Source organism: Meleagris gallopavo, chromosome 27 (assembly GCF_905368555.1).
Source record: "Meleagris gallopavo chromosome 27, MGAL_WU_HG_1.1, whole genome shotgun sequence".
Classification (NCBI taxonomy): Eukaryota; Metazoa; Chordata; class Aves; order Galliformes; family Phasianidae; genus Meleagris; species Meleagris gallopavo.
Genome location: NC_139430.1, coordinates 156622 through 172947, shown reverse-complemented (window position 1 = coordinate 172947; position 16326 = coordinate 156622). Strand labels below are relative to the sequence as shown.

Below are 16326 nucleotides of genomic sequence, written 5' to 3'. Positions count from 1 at the left end.
GTGCGTGCGTCGTGCGTCGTACGTCGTGCGTGGCCCGCTGGGACCCGGATCGACGGCGGCGGGGTCGGGGCGCGGCGGCGGTCGGGCCGAGCGGCGGAGCCTGAAGAGCCGGAGCGGGGCCCGGGATCCCCGGGGGCCCACGGCCGCCATCACGGACTTCCTGTGGGATAAGCGCACCGGGCTGGCTGCGAGGACGGTGCGGATCGAGGCGCGGCGGGGCGGGGTGGGGCGGCGGGGATCCCGGGCCGCGCCGCGTCTGACGGCGGCTCCGCGCTGGGGCCGCGGGGCGGAAAACCGAGCGCTTCCGGGGCGGGCCGGATCGGCCGAGCGGGCCGCGGGGCGGCGGCGTTCCCCGCCCTTCGGTCCCGGCTTTCGTCTGGCGGCCGAATCCCGGCTTGTCCGCCCTCGGCGCGCCGTGACGCCGCGGCGCAGCGGCCGGTGTCGGCCCCGCCCGACGGCTGAGCGATGCCGACCGTCCCCAAACCGGTTCCGGAGCTGCGGAACGCCCCGCTGAGCGCTCGGATGGCTGCGGGGCCGCCTTTAATTACAGAATCGCGGAATGGTTTGGGTTGGGAGGGACCTCGGGGATCACGAAACTCCAATCCCACGCTGTGTGCAGAGCCACCAACCTCCACGTCTCACAGCAGCCCAGGCTGCCCAGGGCCCCATCCTTGCTGGCCTCGAACACCTCCAGGGATGGACGGGGATCCACAGCCTCTCTGGGCAGCTGTTCCAGCACCTCCCCACTCTCACAGCAAAGAATTGAATTAAAGGCTCCCAGCTCAGCTCTGGTGCCGGGATGGTTCAGCCTGCAGGACCTAAAGGGAGCAACAAACAGGAGGGGAGCCAGCCCTTGGAAAGGGGAGATGAGAGCAGGGCGAGGGAAATGGCTGGAAGTGGAGGGAGGGCAGCTTTCAGCTGGCTGTCAGGGGGAAGTTGTTTGCTGTGAGTCCCTCCCAACCCAAACCGTTCTGTGATGGCGATGAGCTCCGCAGGTTGGGAATGGAGGAGGTGCTGCCCGTAGGGGTGCAGCGCTGTGCCGGCGTTTATCAGGGGGTTCTCGTTGCTTTTGGCCCCGATGTCCCCCCCCTGCAGTGCAGGGCTGTGAGCTGCCTGTTGGGGTCAGGTCTGCAAGGCTTCCTGAACGCCTCTGTGTGTGCAGAGGGTGTTTGTGCCCCTCGGATCCCATAGGATCTCTGTGCTCGGAGTGGGGGAGCGCAGGGGTAGGGAAGCAGAGCTGTTTGTTTAGCAGCCATCACTGAGGGGGCTGCAGTGCTGCTGCCGGGGCTTTGGGGCGAGCGTTGGTGGCATCCCGAGTTGCCTTTTGTCTTCCTTTGGTTTTTCCCTGTGTTCTGGGCTGGTGTTGGTTTATCTGGGGTTTATTTGGGGGAGGTGGGCGCACTTCAAACCTTTGGCACAAGCACTGGTGGCTTCCTGAGCTGCCTTTTGTCTTCCTTGGTTCTTCCCAGTGCTTCTGTATTTCTTGGGATGGCGTTTGGGGTTTATCCGGAGTTTATCTGGGGAAGGTGGAGGAGCTGCAAACCTGAACACTTCTGGAGCTGTGAATGTTAAGGAGCAGGGATGGGAGGTGCAGGGGGAAACACAAAGCTGGCAGTCCCGGCCCACGTGGACGCACGCAGCTCCTCCCACACGAAGCTCTGGGATTTCATGGCAGTTTTTACCCCCTGCGCGAACCCAAATCGTTTCCTCCCCTTCTTTGCCCCGCTGCTTTTCCTCTCGTACATCCGCAGTCCTAACTCCGCGTTGTCTCTGCAGATGCCTCATTCCAGAAGGTTCCGCTCGTCGGAGCGCAGCAGCCGGGGCAGCTTCCACGAGCGTTACAGGAGCCGCAAACACAAGAGGCGGCGGTCGAGATCCAGCAGCAGCGAACGTGAGAGGAGGCACCGCCGGGAGGGCAGCTACCATGTCCGCTCCAGGAGGTGGGTGGGGGGTCGGGGGCGGCCCTGAAGGGTCCCCTGCTTGGGTTGGGGGCGGTCGGCCCCCTTTTGGGAGCTCTCTGCCGGGTCGTGTTTACGGCTGGGAAGAGGATCGGAGAATGGGAGAACGGCCTGGGTTGGAGAGGATGGCGGTGATGATTGAGTTTCAAGCCTCTGCTGTGTGCAGGGTCGCCAACCACCAGCCCAGGCTGCCCAGAGAATCCTGGGCAGCCCTTGAGGTCCCTTCCAACCCAAACTGTTCTGTGATTCTGTGACCCCACAACTCCACTCCCCCCCAGACGTACCTCCGGTGATCCATGATCCTTAAATTCCCTTCCAACCCAAACCCTCTGGTTCTGTGTGTGATCCTCCGACCCGACTCTCTCTGATTCTTCGCGTGTGATCCTCCAATCCAACCCATCCTGTACGTGTGATCCTCCAACCTGTTCTATGATTCTGTCTGTGATCCTCCAACCCAACCCATTCTGTGTGTGATCCTCCAACCCAACCCATTCTGTCTGTGATCCCCCAGCCCATTCTATGATTTTTTATGTGTGATCCCCCAACCCATTCTATGATTCTTTATGTGATCCCCCAGCCCATTCTATGATTCTTTATGTGTGATCCCCCAACCCATTCTATGATTCTTTATGTGATCCCCCAGCCCATTCTATGATTCTTTATGTGTGATCCCCCAGCCCATTCTATGATTCTTTATGTGTGATCCCCCAGCCCATTCTATGATTCTTTATGTGTGATCCCCCAACCCATTCTATGATTCTGTCTGTGATCCTCCAACCCATTCTATGATTCTGTCTGTGTGATCCCCCAACCCATTCTGTCTGTGATCCTCCAACCCATTCTATGATTCTTTATGTGTGATCCCCCAACCCATTCTATGATTCTGTCTGTGATCCCCCAACCCATTCTGTCTGTGATCCTCCAACCCATTCTATGATTCTTTATGTGTGATCCCCCAACCCATTCTATGATTCTGTCTGTGATCCTCCAACCCATTCTATGATTCTGTCTGTGATCCTCCAACCCATTCTATGATTCTGTCTGTGATCCTCCAACCCATTCTATGATTCTGTCTGTGATCCCCCAACCCATTCTATGATTCTGTCTGTGATCCTCCAACCCATTCTATGATTCTGTCTGTGATCCTCCAACCCATTCTATGATTCTGTGTGTGATCCCCCAGCCCATTCTATGATTCTTTATGTGATTCCCCAGCCCATTCTATGATTCTTTATGTGATTCCCCAGCCCATTCTATGATTCTTTATGTGATCCCCCAGCCCATTCTATGATTCTGTCTGTGATCCTCCAACCCAACCCATTCTGTGTGTGATCCCCCAACCCATTCTATGATTCTTTATGTGTGATCCTCCAACCCATTCTATGATTCTGTCTGTGATCCCCCAGCCCATTCTATGATTCTTTATGTGTGATCCTCCAACCCATTCTATGATTCTGTCTGTGATCCCCCAGCCCATTCTATGATTCTGTCTGTGATCCCCCAGCCCAACCCATTCCACGGTTGATCCCCCCGCCTCTCTCCCCTCCCCAGCTACGACGACCACTCAGCAGACAGGAGGGCCTACGACCGCCGTTACTGCGACAGCTACCGCCGCAACGATTACAGCCGGGAGCGAGGAGAGCCCTACTACGACCCCGAGTACCGGCATTCCTACGAGTACCGGCGCTCCCGGGACCGCGACGGCAGCTACCGGAGCTGCAAAAGCAGCCGGCGTAAGCACAGGCGGAGGCGGCGCCGCAGCCGGTCCTTTAGTCGTTCCTCATCGGTGAGTATCGTGCCGTGCTGGGCCTCCCCGTAACCTTTCTCCTGCAGGTGGAGAGTTGGGGTAAGTAGAAAACTCGCTTTCTAACCTCGCTCTTGGATTTGGCTCGAGGAACGGTTAGGTTTGGTGAGGGGTTTGGCTGCTGTCCTGATGCGGCTCGGTTGCGCCGTGTCGGTTCGAGTGCTGCCTCAGGAGGACGGGAGCGCCTGGCAGGGCTGGCACGGCCCCCTGGGGCGCTGCTGCAGTCCAACCCCAGCTCCTTTATCCCCTCCGAGCTCTGCTTTTGTCTGCTGGTGCTCGTTAAGGGCTGTGAACCCCGGCCAAGCAGCCTTTGTGTGAGGTTTGTGCGGCAGGCGTTCGGCTGTTCCCGACCCCGCAGAGCCCAGGCTGTGTGCAGCAGGTCCCTCTGGCCCCTGAGCCGGGCCTGCGGCAGGAGCTCCAGCTCTGAGCAAAGCCCCGTGTCAGCGCAGGCTCCTTTCGGGTGGGCCCAGTGCTTGTGGGATGCCACAGAGGGGATGCAGCTTGTGGTCTGCTCAGCTCGGGCAGAGGCAGCGAGCAGCTCAGGCTCTTCCCGGCAGCGTCCCCGGCTTTCTCTTCTCGTCTGTTCTGCTGTTCACCTCCCGCTTCTGTCGGAGCCCAGCCGTGTTCTCTGCTCTGTGCTGGAGCTCTCAGTGTTGTCTGGTCCGTTCTCACCGTATGTCCAGGGCTGGGGTTACGGGCTGCATCCAGCTCCCCAGGCTGCTGTCTGGTTGCTCCCGAGTCCGGGATACTGAGCTGAGCTGGAAGCAGGAGTTTTCTCTTCTCTGGTGCGAACCTCTTACCTGCCTCGTCCCAGGCTGTCCCCGTTCCCCTTTGGGCCTTCGCTTCTCTCTTGGAAGTCAGCCTTTCCAGGATCAGCTTCTTTAAGGGGGGCTTAGGAAGGAGCGCCACGTCTGCCCCCAAGGCAGTTTCTCTCCGATTCTGCTTTCGGATGAATCTTTGTACCAAGAACTGCTTCCAAAATCTCCGAATCCATCTTTTTCTGAGCGCTGGGGGGTGGAAGGGGAGCGGCGGGGGAGGTTGGAAGGGGTCGGGAGTGTCTGTGCAGGGCAGGACGTCCCACCTCCTGCCTCCTTTCCTCGGTGAGCGGCGTGGGGCTGTGCTGTGCCCTCTCTGTGCTCACTGAGCTCAAAGCCACTCGTGGCTGCTCTGCCACCGCTGATCCCGGACCCCAGTGGCAGCGTTGTTCCTCTCTGGCCCCCCTAGGAGTGAGAGCAGCCCCTCTGCCGGCCCTCATTGCTCTCACGCTGGTTCGGGTGGGGCTGTTTGTAGGTTCTTTTTTTTTTTTAATTATTTTTTTCTTTTATTATTTTTTTATTTTCTCTTTTTTTTTTTTTTTTTTTTTGCTACAACGAAAAGCAAAAACTGTTTTTTTGTTTTTTTTTTTTTCTTTCTTATTTTTATTTTAAGTTTTTTCTTTTCTGAGCTTAGTGTGTTGTATCTTGACATGTTCCCTTGCAATATCCCTATCGTTATATATTCCTCTGTGCCGTATGAATTGGCTGGGAATCTCCTCCTGCAACCCCTCCTCAATGTGAATTTCCAAACCACCCAATGCGTGACGCTGGCTGCTGCGCTGGTTTGAAAATCTGATTGAATGGTGAATGATGAATTCCCTGGGCCAGCAGCGGAGTCGACAGAGCAGCAGAAGGGCCAAGAGTGTGGAGGACGACGACGAGGGGCATCTGATCTATCGCGTCGGCGACTGGCTACAAGAAAGATGTACAGCCAAATCGTAACATAATTTAGCTCTCTAGTTAAGCTCCCATCGCAGTCGCAGATCTGTCTTATCTTTCTGTTCCATTTTTATTTCCATTGTTTATTAAAGAGAAACCCTCTCCTTTTCCTTCCCCTTTTTGTTTTGTTTTGTTAAAGCTACGTTTATATCTTGTATTGTTACTGAAGTGGCAGGGAATTTAGGGCAGCTGCCTCGTGCAGCCGGTGTCAGCCTTCCGCTGCTCCGGTCTCTCAAGCTGTGTGCAGGTTAGGTTTTGCAATGCATTCTCCTCTGCCTCGTGTACGCGCCTCACCCAGGTCCCGCTCACTCCCTCATGCCTTTTTCTCCTCTTTTTTTCCTCCCTCCCAGATGAGATTCTCAGCACTTTAGGGGAAGGCACGTTCGGCAGAGTGGTGCAGTGCATGGATCACCGGAGGTACGTCTGGGGGGAGGGGGGTCGTGGGGTCTCAGAGTCACAGAACGGTTTGGGTTGGGAGGGACCTCAAGGATCGCGAAGCTCCAACCCCACACCAATGCAGAGCCACCAACCTCCACGTCTCACAGCAGCCCAGGCTGCCCAGGGCCCCATCCTTGCTGCCCTCCAACACCTCCAGGGATGGACGGGGATCCACAGCCTCTCTGGGCAGCTGTTCCAGCACCTCCCCACTCTCCCAGCAAACAACTTCCCCCTGACAGCCAGCTGAAAGCTGCCCTCCCTCCACTTCCAGCCATTCCCCTCGTCCTGCTCTCATCTCCCCTTCCCCAGAGCTGCCTCCCCTCCTGTTTGTGGCTCCCTTGAGGTCCTGCAGGCTGCACTCAGCTCCCCCCCAGCCTCCTCTTCTCCAGCTGAACGAGCCCAGCTCCCCCAGCCTGGCTTTGCAGGGAGGTGCTGCAGCCCCCCGCTCATCTCTGTGCTCCTCTGGACCCTCTCCAACAGCTCCCTGTCTCTCTCGTCCTGGGTGCCCCAGCCCTGGGTGCAGTGCTGCAGATGGGGCCTCACAAAGCAGAGCAGAGAGGGACGATCCCCTCCCTGTCCCTGCTGCCACCCCTCTGCTGCTGGAGCCCAGGATCCCGTCTGCTTTCCGAGCTGCAATCCCACCCTGCTGGCTCACATTCAGCTTTTCATGCCCCAGGACCCCCAGGTCCTTCTGTGCAGGGCTGCTCCTTCCAGTCTGTATGGATGCCTGGGATTCCTCCGGCCCAATGCCAAACCTCCAAACCTCACACTTTGCTGTGTGAACCTCACTAGATTCACCCAGGCCCACCTTTCCAGTCTCTTGAGGAACATTTCTCCTTGTGGGTCACCCGTGTGCTGCAGCTCTTCCTAGAGAGGGCAGGGGCTCTGCTTTGTTCCTCAGCCCTTGAAGAACTGCTTCCTTCTGGCTTGAGCAAGGGCAGAAAGCTGCCCTGCACACGTCTTCATATGATTCTATGGTTCACAGGAGGAGGCTGCTTCGGAAAGCCCTCTGAGCCATCTCAGGAGTGATGATGTGAACTTTCTTCTCGTTTCTTGCCAGGGGTGGTGCACGTGTTGCTCTCAAAATCATTAAAAATGTGGAGAAGTACAAAGAGGCCGCCAGGCTGGAGATCAACGTGCTGGAGAAAATCAACGAGAAGGATCCTGAGAACAAGAAGTGAGTGCACTGGTGTTAGCAGTACAGGAGGGAAGGCGTTGACTCAGCCCAGCTGCAGGGTGGGTGAGAGGTGCTGAGTCCTTTTGCAGCTCAGTTTCTGGTTCTTGGTGGCATTTTTGGTTGGGTTCTGTGGGGTAGAAACACAGCAAGGAAAAGGAAAGCTGCAGCACAGAGCTGAGTGCTGCGTGCAGATCCTCTCTGCATCAGAGCCTTTCTCCCCAGCCTCTGTGTCAGGATGTTTGACTGGTTTGACTACCACGGCCACATGTGCATCTCCTTTGAACTGCTGGGGCTCAGCACTTTTGATTTCCTGAAGGACAACAATTATCTGCCTTACCCCATCCACCAAGTGCGGCACATGGCCTTCCAGGTGTGCCAGGCTGTGAAATGTAAGTGCTCACAGGCTGAGAAATGTAAGTGCTCGCTGCTCTTCAATCTGTTGGCCCTCAGCTGTGCTGCAGGGCCTCGCAGCTCCCATCCTCAGTGCCAGTTCTGCAGTGGGGGTGTGGGGCAGAGCAGTTTTTGGCTGTGATGCTGCTCTGCCAGCTCTGAGACTGAGCCTTCCTGCCCTGCTGGTGTTGGATGTGTGCTTGGAATGAAGCCTTTTCCTTTTCCTGATGTTTTTGATGCGCGTGGGCTGGCAGTGACTGAGGGCCGGTGATAAAATACGATCAATCTTTGTGCTTCTCTTGAAGCATTTTGGCCTGGCTGACCCCTGACTGTTCACACCCAGCCCCATCCGTGGGCCGAACCAGTGCCAGTTGGAGCAAAACAAACTGCTGTCAGCAGCCGTGCTTTGCTTCTGTTTCTCAGCTCTGACTCCGTTTGCTTCCTCAGTTCTGCATGACAACAAACTCACTCACACCGACCTCAAACCTGAGAACATCCTCTTTGTCAACTCTGACTACGAGCTCACCTATAACCTGGAAAAGGTAACGCTCTGCCTCGCAGCTCAGGGCTCGGCTCCTTGCTTTCCCTGCCCTTAGCAGGTGGGAGGGTTGGACGTGGCCCTGGGGGGGTGTGCTGGCTGATGGGGGGGACCCTGTGGGGAAGGGTTGGCTGTGTAAGGAGGGAGCTCAGTCTTCACCTTGAGGGTCCTGAGTAACCAGTGTCCTCCTCCCTCACGCAGAAGCGGGATGAGCGCAGTGTGAAGAGCACGGCCATCAGAGTGGTGGATTTTGGCAGTGCCACGTTTGACCACGAGCATCACAGCACAATTGTGTCTACCAGGCACTACCGGGCCCCTGAGGTCATTCTGGGTGGGTACTGCATGGTCTGAGCATCGCCTGCTGGGTTAAGAAGCGTTGGCCTCCCGTGTCGTTCAGTAGCCAACCTTGGGAGTTCAGTAGTTTAGCCTGGGAGATCGGAGCTGCTTCACTTGTGTGCTCTGCAGCCCGGTTTTTGAGGTTGGAGACAGGCAGCAGCTTGGATCTGGGTGTTCGGCACTGCTGTCAGCTGGGCAGCGCATTGCCAGCGGTGTGTCAGGAGAGCAGGCTGAAATGGAATTGGTTTTCTGATGGCTTGTTTGCTCTTGAAAGGGTGAGGGGGGGAGGATTTGGAATCGTGGGTCATGGCTGCATCTCTTTACAAACCACTGTTTTTTCAGAGCTTGGCTGGAGCCAACCCTGCGATGTCTGGAGCATCGGCTGCATCATCTTTGAGTATTATGTGGGTTTCACCCTGTTCCAGGTGAGAACTGTGTGCTGTGTGGCTTCCTCACAAGTGGTGAAAGAGGACGTTGGCTGCTTCCCAGCGCAGCCCGCAGCCTCTGGGACCGATGGAGTTCCCTCCATCACTGCAGTGCTGTAGAGATGACCAGAGTGTCGGCCAGCGAGGGCTCCTGAGCTGGGAATCCTCCAGGGCTGGAGGCAGAATGACTGGAATGTGTTCCATGCTTTTCCTTCACGTTTATCTCCCTCAGACACACGACAACCGGGAGCACCTGGCCATGATGGAGAGGATCTTGGGGCCAATTCCTTCTCGGATGATCCGGAAGACCAGGTGAGCGAATCCTGCTGGGCTCTGCAGGCTTCCTGACGCTTTCCTACATCGTGCTTAGTGTTTGCCTTCAAGGCATCGAGCTTTGCAGCTCCCGTTGAGTCAGCTGGCCGTGCTGCTGCGGTGTCCTGAGTCACCTGTGCAGCCCTGGCACTGCTCTGCCTTGGTTGGGTGCTTGGCTGGCACCTGCAACTCGTTCCCACCTCTCCTCCTGACAGGAAGCAGAAGTATTTCTACCATGGCCGTTTGGACTGGGACGAGAACACCTCTGCTGGCCGTTACGTTAGGGACAACTGCAAGCCGCTGCGGGTAAGGTGGGGGGGGTGGGAGCTCCTGATTGCTTCATCCTTTTCTCATTGCAGAGCTTTACAGTGCCAGCCCCACTTCTGAAGATGGCTCCTGTGGGCAAGGTTAGGCTGAAAGGCTCAGACCAGTGTCCTGCTGAAAGGAGCCTTGGCTGTCCCACACATAGAACTAGGAAGACTGCAGCAGCTGAGCTTAACCTGAAGTGGATGAGGAGGGCAAGGAGACTTCAGGAAGTGCCTGGGAAGGAAAGAAGGGGGGGGGGAAGGGTGCAACTCAACAGGTCCACGCTTTTCAGGTGGCCTGGAGGTGGAGCTTAGGATCGGGGAAGGTCTGAGCAGACCTCTCCTCCCCCAGCTTAGCTTTCAGCCCCGCAGAGTGCAGTGAGCAGCACGGGGAGCAGCATCCTTGCCCTGACCTCCCCCTCCTCCCTCCCCCAGCGCTACCTGACCTCTGAGGCTGAGGACCACCACCGCCTTTTCGACCTCATTGAGAGCATGCTGGAATACGAGCCGTCCAAACGCATCAGCCTGGCTGAAGCCCTCAAGCACCCATTTTTTGACGTGCTGGAGATGGAGCCGAGCACAAAGATGTGGGACTCTAGCAGAGACATCAGCCGGTGACGCCACAGGTGCCATCCTGCCCTCAGATTTTAGCCCCCGTGGAGGCCTGTGCGATTTCTATTCAGACATTTGGTGCTTTTTTCCTTTCTTTCTTTTTTTTTTCCTTTCTTTTTTTTTTTTTTTTTTTTTTTTTTTTGATACATACAAATCTCCCTGGACGTGTTTGTAAAGCTGTTAATATGTGAGATACTGTAAATAGCTCATATTCTATATCGGCCTCTGAGCACTGCAGGCCCCACCTCCTGCTGCCAACATTGCCAGGGGGCGAGGGGGGGCTGCATGTCCATACTGTAAATACTTTTGTTCACGTGTTGCTTTGTCTCCTGCTCAACCCTGCGCCCCTCAGTGTACAGAACCCAGGACTTGCAGCTCTCTGTAGCTTCTCTTGTTTCCGTGTAAGTTATGAAACTGGTGGGACTGCATGGGAATTATTTTTTTGGATCGCTGTCATAGCCCATCCTCACACCAGAGTTTTATAAGGATTTTGTACAGTCTTTGTGGGAAAATAAATATGAAGTGAAGAAACTTCTAGGGCCGTGCGTGGAGGGGTGGCAGGGTTCTATTGGGGCAGACAGACACGGACTGCTCTGCAGGATTGTAGCGCTGTGCTGGTGCACCGTCTGCCTCTGTCCTGTTTGCCATCACGCGGAGGGATAAAAGGCAGCCCTGGTTCTGTGTGGGGTTGTGGAGGGAGGCAGGGGGGTGACAGCAGCTCGTTTTCATGAATGTGTGATGTTGAAGTGGGAGCTGTGACCCATAGCCTGCAGTATCACAGCTCAGAGGTCCTGCTGTGTGTATCCAACCCTGCCTGAGTCACAGGGAGCAGTCATAGCTGCAGTCTGTCTGTCCCAAATGTAAAAACCAAAGCACAGTGCTGTGCAGCATCCAGATCCTGAATGCACAGCTTTTAATTGCTCTGCGCCGAGGTGCTGCTGGCCAGGCTGCAGTGGAGGATCAGATCTGGGATCCTGGGCTCCAGCAGCAGAGGGGTGGCAGCAGGGACAGGGAGGGGATCGTCCCTCTCTGCTCTGCTTTGTGAGGCCCCATCTGCAGCACTGCGCCCAGGGCTGGGGCACCCAGGGCAAGAGAGACAGGGAGCTGTTGGAGAGGGTCCAGAGGAGCACAGAGATGAGCGGGGGGCTGCAGCACCTCCCTGCAAAGCCAGGCTGGGGGAGCTGGGCTCGTTCAGCTGGAGAAGAGGAGGCTGGGGGTGAGCTGAGTGCAGCCTGCAGGACCTCAAGGGAGCCACAAACAGGAGGGGAGGCAGCTCTTGGGAAGGGGAGATGAGAGCAGGACGAGGGGAATGGCTGGAAGTGGAGGGAGGGCAGCTTTCAGCTGGCTGTCAGGGGGAAGTTGTTTGCTGGGAGAGCGGGGAGGTGCTGGAACAGCTGCCCAGAGAGGCTGTGGATCCCCGTCCATCCCTGGAGGTGTTGGAGGGCAGCAAGGATGGGGCCCTGGGCAGCCTGGGCTGCTGTGAGACGTGGAGGTTGGTGGCTCTGCACGCGGTGTGGGGTTGGAGCTTCGTGATCCTTGAGGTCCCTCCCAGCCCAAACCGTTCTGTGATTCCCTCCTCAGTCCTGCATCCATCGTGGCCCACAGCTGCTCCTCCGCCCCCCCCCCAGGGCTGCGTTCTGCGCGGGTTTGCAGTGCAGGAGCTGGGAGCAGCGCCGAGCCCACCTCGCTCGGATCGGGGCGTCCACCCGAGCCTGGATACCCGCAGTGCAGAGCGGCTTCGTGCTCAGCCCGGCCCTCGCCGTGTAGGCCTGGCGGCCCGCAGTTTCCGTGCAGGCCCCGGCGCGCCGTTGCCATGGAGACGGCGTTGCCATGGAGCCGCGCTCCCAGCGGGCCGCGCGCTGAGGAAACTGCAGAGAGACCGGAAGTGGGGGGGAGAGCGCGCTACTCCACGTGACTCCGAGCACGTGGTCGCGTCAGGTGGTCGCCGCTTTCCGTCCGGCCCCGCGCATGCGCGCAGCCCCCCGCGGTGCGGCTCTCGGGAGCCCCGGGCGGCCCCGGTGACGTCGTGGGGGCGGCGGCCAATCGGAGGCGCGGGGCGGGGCGGCGCGGCGGACTCGGCGGCGGTTCCGCTCCCGGTCCCGGTGCGGCCATGGCCCAACACGGCGGCCCCGCGGTGCTTCCGGATAACCCCTTCCAGGTGCGTGAGCTGCACTGCTCCGCGGCTCCGGGCCCGGTCCGAGCTCCCGGTTTCGGCTCCCGCCGCGTCTCTTGCAGGACCCCGCCGTGGTGCAGCACCGGCCCGGCCCCGACAGCGCGTCGCTGGACGCCTATAATCCCTTCGAGAGCGGCGCGGTGAGGATCAGCCCGGATGGAGCTGAGCGCTCCGGGGCTCCGGGGCCGTTTCCCGGTCCGCCCGGTGCTCCCCGGGCCGTTCACCGCTCCCTTCTCGCTCCGTCCGCAGCCGCCTCCACCGTACCGCGCTGCGCCCGAAGCTGCGCCGCCGCCGGGGACCGCGCAGCCCCCGAGGAGACCGAGCCCAACCGAGCCGCGGAACTACGGCTCCTACGGGACGCAGGTACGGGACCGGCGGGGGCGGGGGGGGGAAAGGAGAGAAGGAGGGGGGTGGAAACCGAGCCCCGTAACTCTTCCGTAGGCCTCGGCTGCGGCTGCCACGGCCGAGCTGCTGAAACGGCAGGAGGAGCTGAACCGGAAGGCGGAGGAATTGGACCGGAGGGAGCGGGAGCTGCAGAACGCGGCCCTGGGGGGCGGCGCCGGTGAGCGGCCGCAGCTCCGCTCCCTTCCCTCCCCTCTTCCCGTCCCTTTTCTTCCTTCTCACTGCTTTCACTCGCAGCCCGAGCCAACAATTGGCCCCCCCTGCCCTCCTGCTGCCCGGTGAAGCCGTGTTTCTATCAGGACATCCCGGTGGAGATCCCCGCCGACTTCCAGAAGACGGTGACGGCCATGTATTACCTCTGGATGGGTCAGTCCGCGGGCGGGGGGGGGGTCGGGGCTGGTTCTCCTCCAAGCCTTGCTGGGATCGCCCACCCGAGCTCCCTTCTCTCAGCCAGCACCGTCGCTCTGCTCCTGAACTTCCTCTCCTCGCTGGCCTGGTTCTGTGTGGATCCCTCCTCAGGTTCTGGTTTCGGTCTCTCCATCCTCTGGGCTCTGCTTTACACGCCCTGCTCCTTCGTCTGCTGGTACCGGCCCATGTACAAAGCGTTCAGGTGCTGTGGGGTGACTTCAGTGCAGCTTTCGGTACCTAAAGGGAGCCCAAAAACAGGAGGGGAGGCAGCTCTGGGGAAGGGGAGATGAGAGCAGGACGAGGGGAACGGCTGGAAGTGGAGGGAGGGCAGCTTTCAGCTGGCTGTCAGGGGGAAGTTGTTTGCTGGGAGAGCGGGGAGGTGCTGGAACAGCTGCCCAGAGAGGCTGTGGATCCCCGTCCATCCCTGGAGGTGTTCGAGGGCAGCAAGGATGGGGCCCTGGGCAGCCTGGGCTGCTGTGAGACGTGGAGGTTGGTGGCTCTGCATTGGTGTGGGGTCGGAGCTTCGTGATCCTTGAGGTCCCAACCCAAACCGTTCTGTGATTCTGTGCTGCTTGGCCACGTGGAGCACAGAGTGCAGCAGCAGAGATGGGGGTCGGGAGCACTGCATCCATTTGGGGTCCTTGGAGGCATCTCCAGCCCTGCACTCCCTGATGCTGCTGACACCAATGGTCCCCACAAATCCTGTGAGCTTGTGGACAAGCATGGCGGTGGGGTTGGGATGTTTGTTCACTTTGGGGCTCTTCAAAGGGAAAATCAGGTTCCATTTAAAAAAAAAAAAATTAAAAAATCATAGAACGGTTTGGGGATCACAGAATCATAGGACGGGTTGGAGGATCACACACAGAACCAGAGCGGTTTGGGTTGGAAGGGAATTCAAGGATCATGGATCACCGGAGGTACGTCTGGGGGGGGAGTGGGGTTGTGGGGTCTCAGAATGACAGAACGGTTTGGGTTGGGACCTCAAGGATCACGAAGCTCCAACCCCACACCAATGCAGAGCCACCAACCTCCACGTCTCACAGCAGCCCAGGCTGCCCAGGGCCCCATCCTTGCTGGCCTCAAACACCTCCAGGGATGGACGGGGATCCACAGCCTCTCTGGGCAGCTGTTCCAGCACCTCCCCGCTCTCCCAGCAAACAATCAACTTAACCAAGCTCTTCCACCAAGAGGTGATGGCTCTCACTCCGTGGTGGGATGAGACCCTTCCCCATAGAGTAGCCCTGTCCTGGGGGTCTTGTGGGTCCTCCTCTGCCCTCTGTTCATGGCTGCACGTCCAGGGCTGTGTGCTGTCCTTGCTTTCAGGAGGATTTGAGGGCTGTGCCTGATTTTCTCTCTTTCTCTTTTTCCTCCAGGAGCGACAGCTCATTCAATTTCTTTGTCTTCTTCTTCGTCTTCTTTGCCCAGAACGTGATGTACGTCCTGCAGGCCATCGGGATCCCAAACTGGGGGTTCAGGTGAGCTCTGCGCTGAGCCCTGGGCTGGAGGAGGAGCCGGGGGGTGGCTGAGCTCAAAGCATCCACCTCTCCTTTGCTTTGGTTCTGGTTTTTGCAGTGGTTGGATCGTGAGCCTGATAGCGGTGCGGGTGAACAGAGCCGTGGCGGCGATGATGATCCTGGTGTCTTTGCTCTTCACAGCGCAGGCAACGTTGGGTATCATCATGCTGAAAAGGGTGAGTGGGGGGGGGGGGGGGCGTGGGGTGGGTATGGGGGTGCAGGTGGGTATGGGGAGAAGGCAGGGCAAGAAGGGGGGCATGGGGGGGCAAGCATGGGGAGAGAGAGGGAGGGGGGGCATGGGGGGGGGTATGGGGGGGGGATGGGCATGGGTGTGGGGAGGGACATGGGGGGGATGGGGAGAAGGCAGGGCAAGAGGGGGGGCATGGGGGGCAAGCATAGGGAGAGAGAGGGAGGGGGGGCATGGGGAGGGGGGGGATGGGCATGGGTGTAGGGGGGACGTGAGGGGGGGATGGGGAGAAGGCAGGGCAAGAAGGGGGGCATGGGGGGGCAGGGATGGGGGGCATACGGAGGGGGGAATGGGCATGGGGTGATCATGGGGGGGGTGGGCATGGGTGGGGGGGGACATGGGGGGGAGGGGGAGAAGGCAGGGCAAGAAGGGGGGGTATGGGGGGGCAAGCATGGGGAGAGGGAGGGGCATGGGGAGGGGGGGACGGGGACATGGGGGGGGACATGGGTGTGGGGAGAAGGCAGGGCAAGAAGGGGGGCAAGCATGGGGAGAGGGGGGGGGACTTGGGGGGGGGACATGGGTGTGGGGAGGGACATGGGGGGGTGGGGAGAAGGCAGGGCAAGAAGGGGGGGCAAGCATGGGGAGAGGGGGGGGGCTTGGGGGGGGATGAGCATGGGTGTGGGGGGGACATGGGGGGGTGGGGAGAAGGCAGGGCAAGAAGGGGGGGCAAGCATGGGGAGAGAGGAGAGGCATGGGGGAGAAGGGGGGGGCACGGGGGGGAAGGGTTTCGGGTTGGATCAGTGCTGGCACACGAGGCACGAAAGCTGTTTGCCGTCCTGCAGATCCACTCTCTGTACCGCCGGACGGGCGCCAGCTTCCAGAAGGCCCAGGAGGAATTTGCAGCTGGGGTCTTTTCCAACCAAGCTGTGCGCACGGCGGCGGCCAACGCTGCTGCAGGAGCCGCCACCACCGCCTTCAGAGCGCCGTAAGCGAGGTGCTGCCGTGGCTCTGCCCTCACCGGGAGGAAATCCGAGGTTTGCACTTTCGTTGGACCCCCGCCCCGCCGTCATCGTCGTCGCCTCGTCTGCATCAGCTGCTGGGAGCCACGTCCTGGGAGCCCCACGTCCTGGGAGCCCCCCGTCCTCTGCTGTTCCCTCCTCCTTTCCTGGGGGCTGATTGGGGGCTGTGCTGCTTGGTGCTGCCCTCCTTCTTTCTGATGGGTGGAGGGGAGGTCGCTGCCTTCCCTTCCAGCACTGCTGGCTGGGATTCTTCCCCCCCCCCCCCCCACGCCCCCCCCCCCACGCCCCCCCAGCTGTGAAATGGCTGCAGTGGCTGTTGCCCTTCTTTCTGTTACACTTTTTTTCCCCTCTCGGTGGGGCACCAGGTTCCCATTGCTGCCCATTCCTGGCACAGGCAGGAGCCGACGCAGCCCTGGGGGGGGAGGAGGGGGTCTTTGTGTTCCCTCCCTTTGCAGTGGGACCCCAGGGTTGGTTTTGTCTGCGGGGGGGCTGCACATGAAGCCACCCCCCCCCCCCAATTCCCTGCCCTCTTTTCGGTGGTGCTGGGCTGAGCCCATTCTGATGCCTCCCTTCC

The 16326-nt window shown here is 59.3% G+C and overlaps 2 protein-coding genes across 4 annotated transcripts; both read left to right on the top strand.

Annotated features, from left to right (window-relative positions):
- Positions 1 to 11: 11 nt before the first annotated feature.
- On the top strand, positions 12 to 10580 carry CLK2 (CDC like kinase 2). Of its 2 annotated transcripts, none has more exons than XM_085209596.1 (13): positions 12 to 196; positions 1777 to 1940; positions 3510 to 3744; positions 5409 to 5502; positions 5867 to 5933; positions 7015 to 7131; positions 7354 to 7520; positions 7969 to 8063; positions 8261 to 8390; positions 8738 to 8820; positions 9053 to 9132; positions 9348 to 9438; positions 9873 to 10580. In XM_085209596.1, exons 2-13 carry the CDS (start codon positions 1777 to 1779, stop codon positions 10053 to 10055), a joined length of 1506 nt encoding a protein of 501 aa, XP_085065722.1. In that variant the 5' UTR covers positions 12 to 196; the 3' UTR covers positions 10056 to 10580. The 2 variants fall into 2 exon arrangements, with proteins under 2 accessions (XP_085065722.1, XP_085065721.1); XM_085209595.1 differs by having other exon boundaries at positions 13 to 196; positions 5406 to 5502.
- A 1389-nt stretch (positions 10581 to 11969) lies between these two features.
- SCAMP3 (secretory carrier membrane protein 3) lies at positions 11970 to 16253 on the top strand. 2 transcript variants are annotated; one of them, XM_085209597.1, is made up of 9 exons: positions 11970 to 12207; positions 12285 to 12362; positions 12472 to 12585; positions 12664 to 12784; positions 12862 to 12990; positions 13075 to 13234; positions 14406 to 14507; positions 14605 to 14722; positions 15576 to 15863. In XM_085209597.1, exons 1-9 carry the CDS (start codon positions 12160 to 12162, stop codon positions 15720 to 15722), a joined length of 1017 nt encoding a protein of 338 aa, XP_085065723.1. In that variant the 5' UTR covers positions 11970 to 12159; the 3' UTR covers positions 15723 to 15863. The 2 variants fall into 2 exon arrangements, with proteins under 2 accessions (XP_085065723.1, XP_085065724.1); XM_085209598.1 differs by lacking the exon at positions 13075 to 13234 and having other exon boundaries at positions 11973 to 12207; positions 14458 to 14507; positions 15576 to 16253.
- The last annotated feature ends 73 nt before the right edge of the window (positions 16254 to 16326 follow it).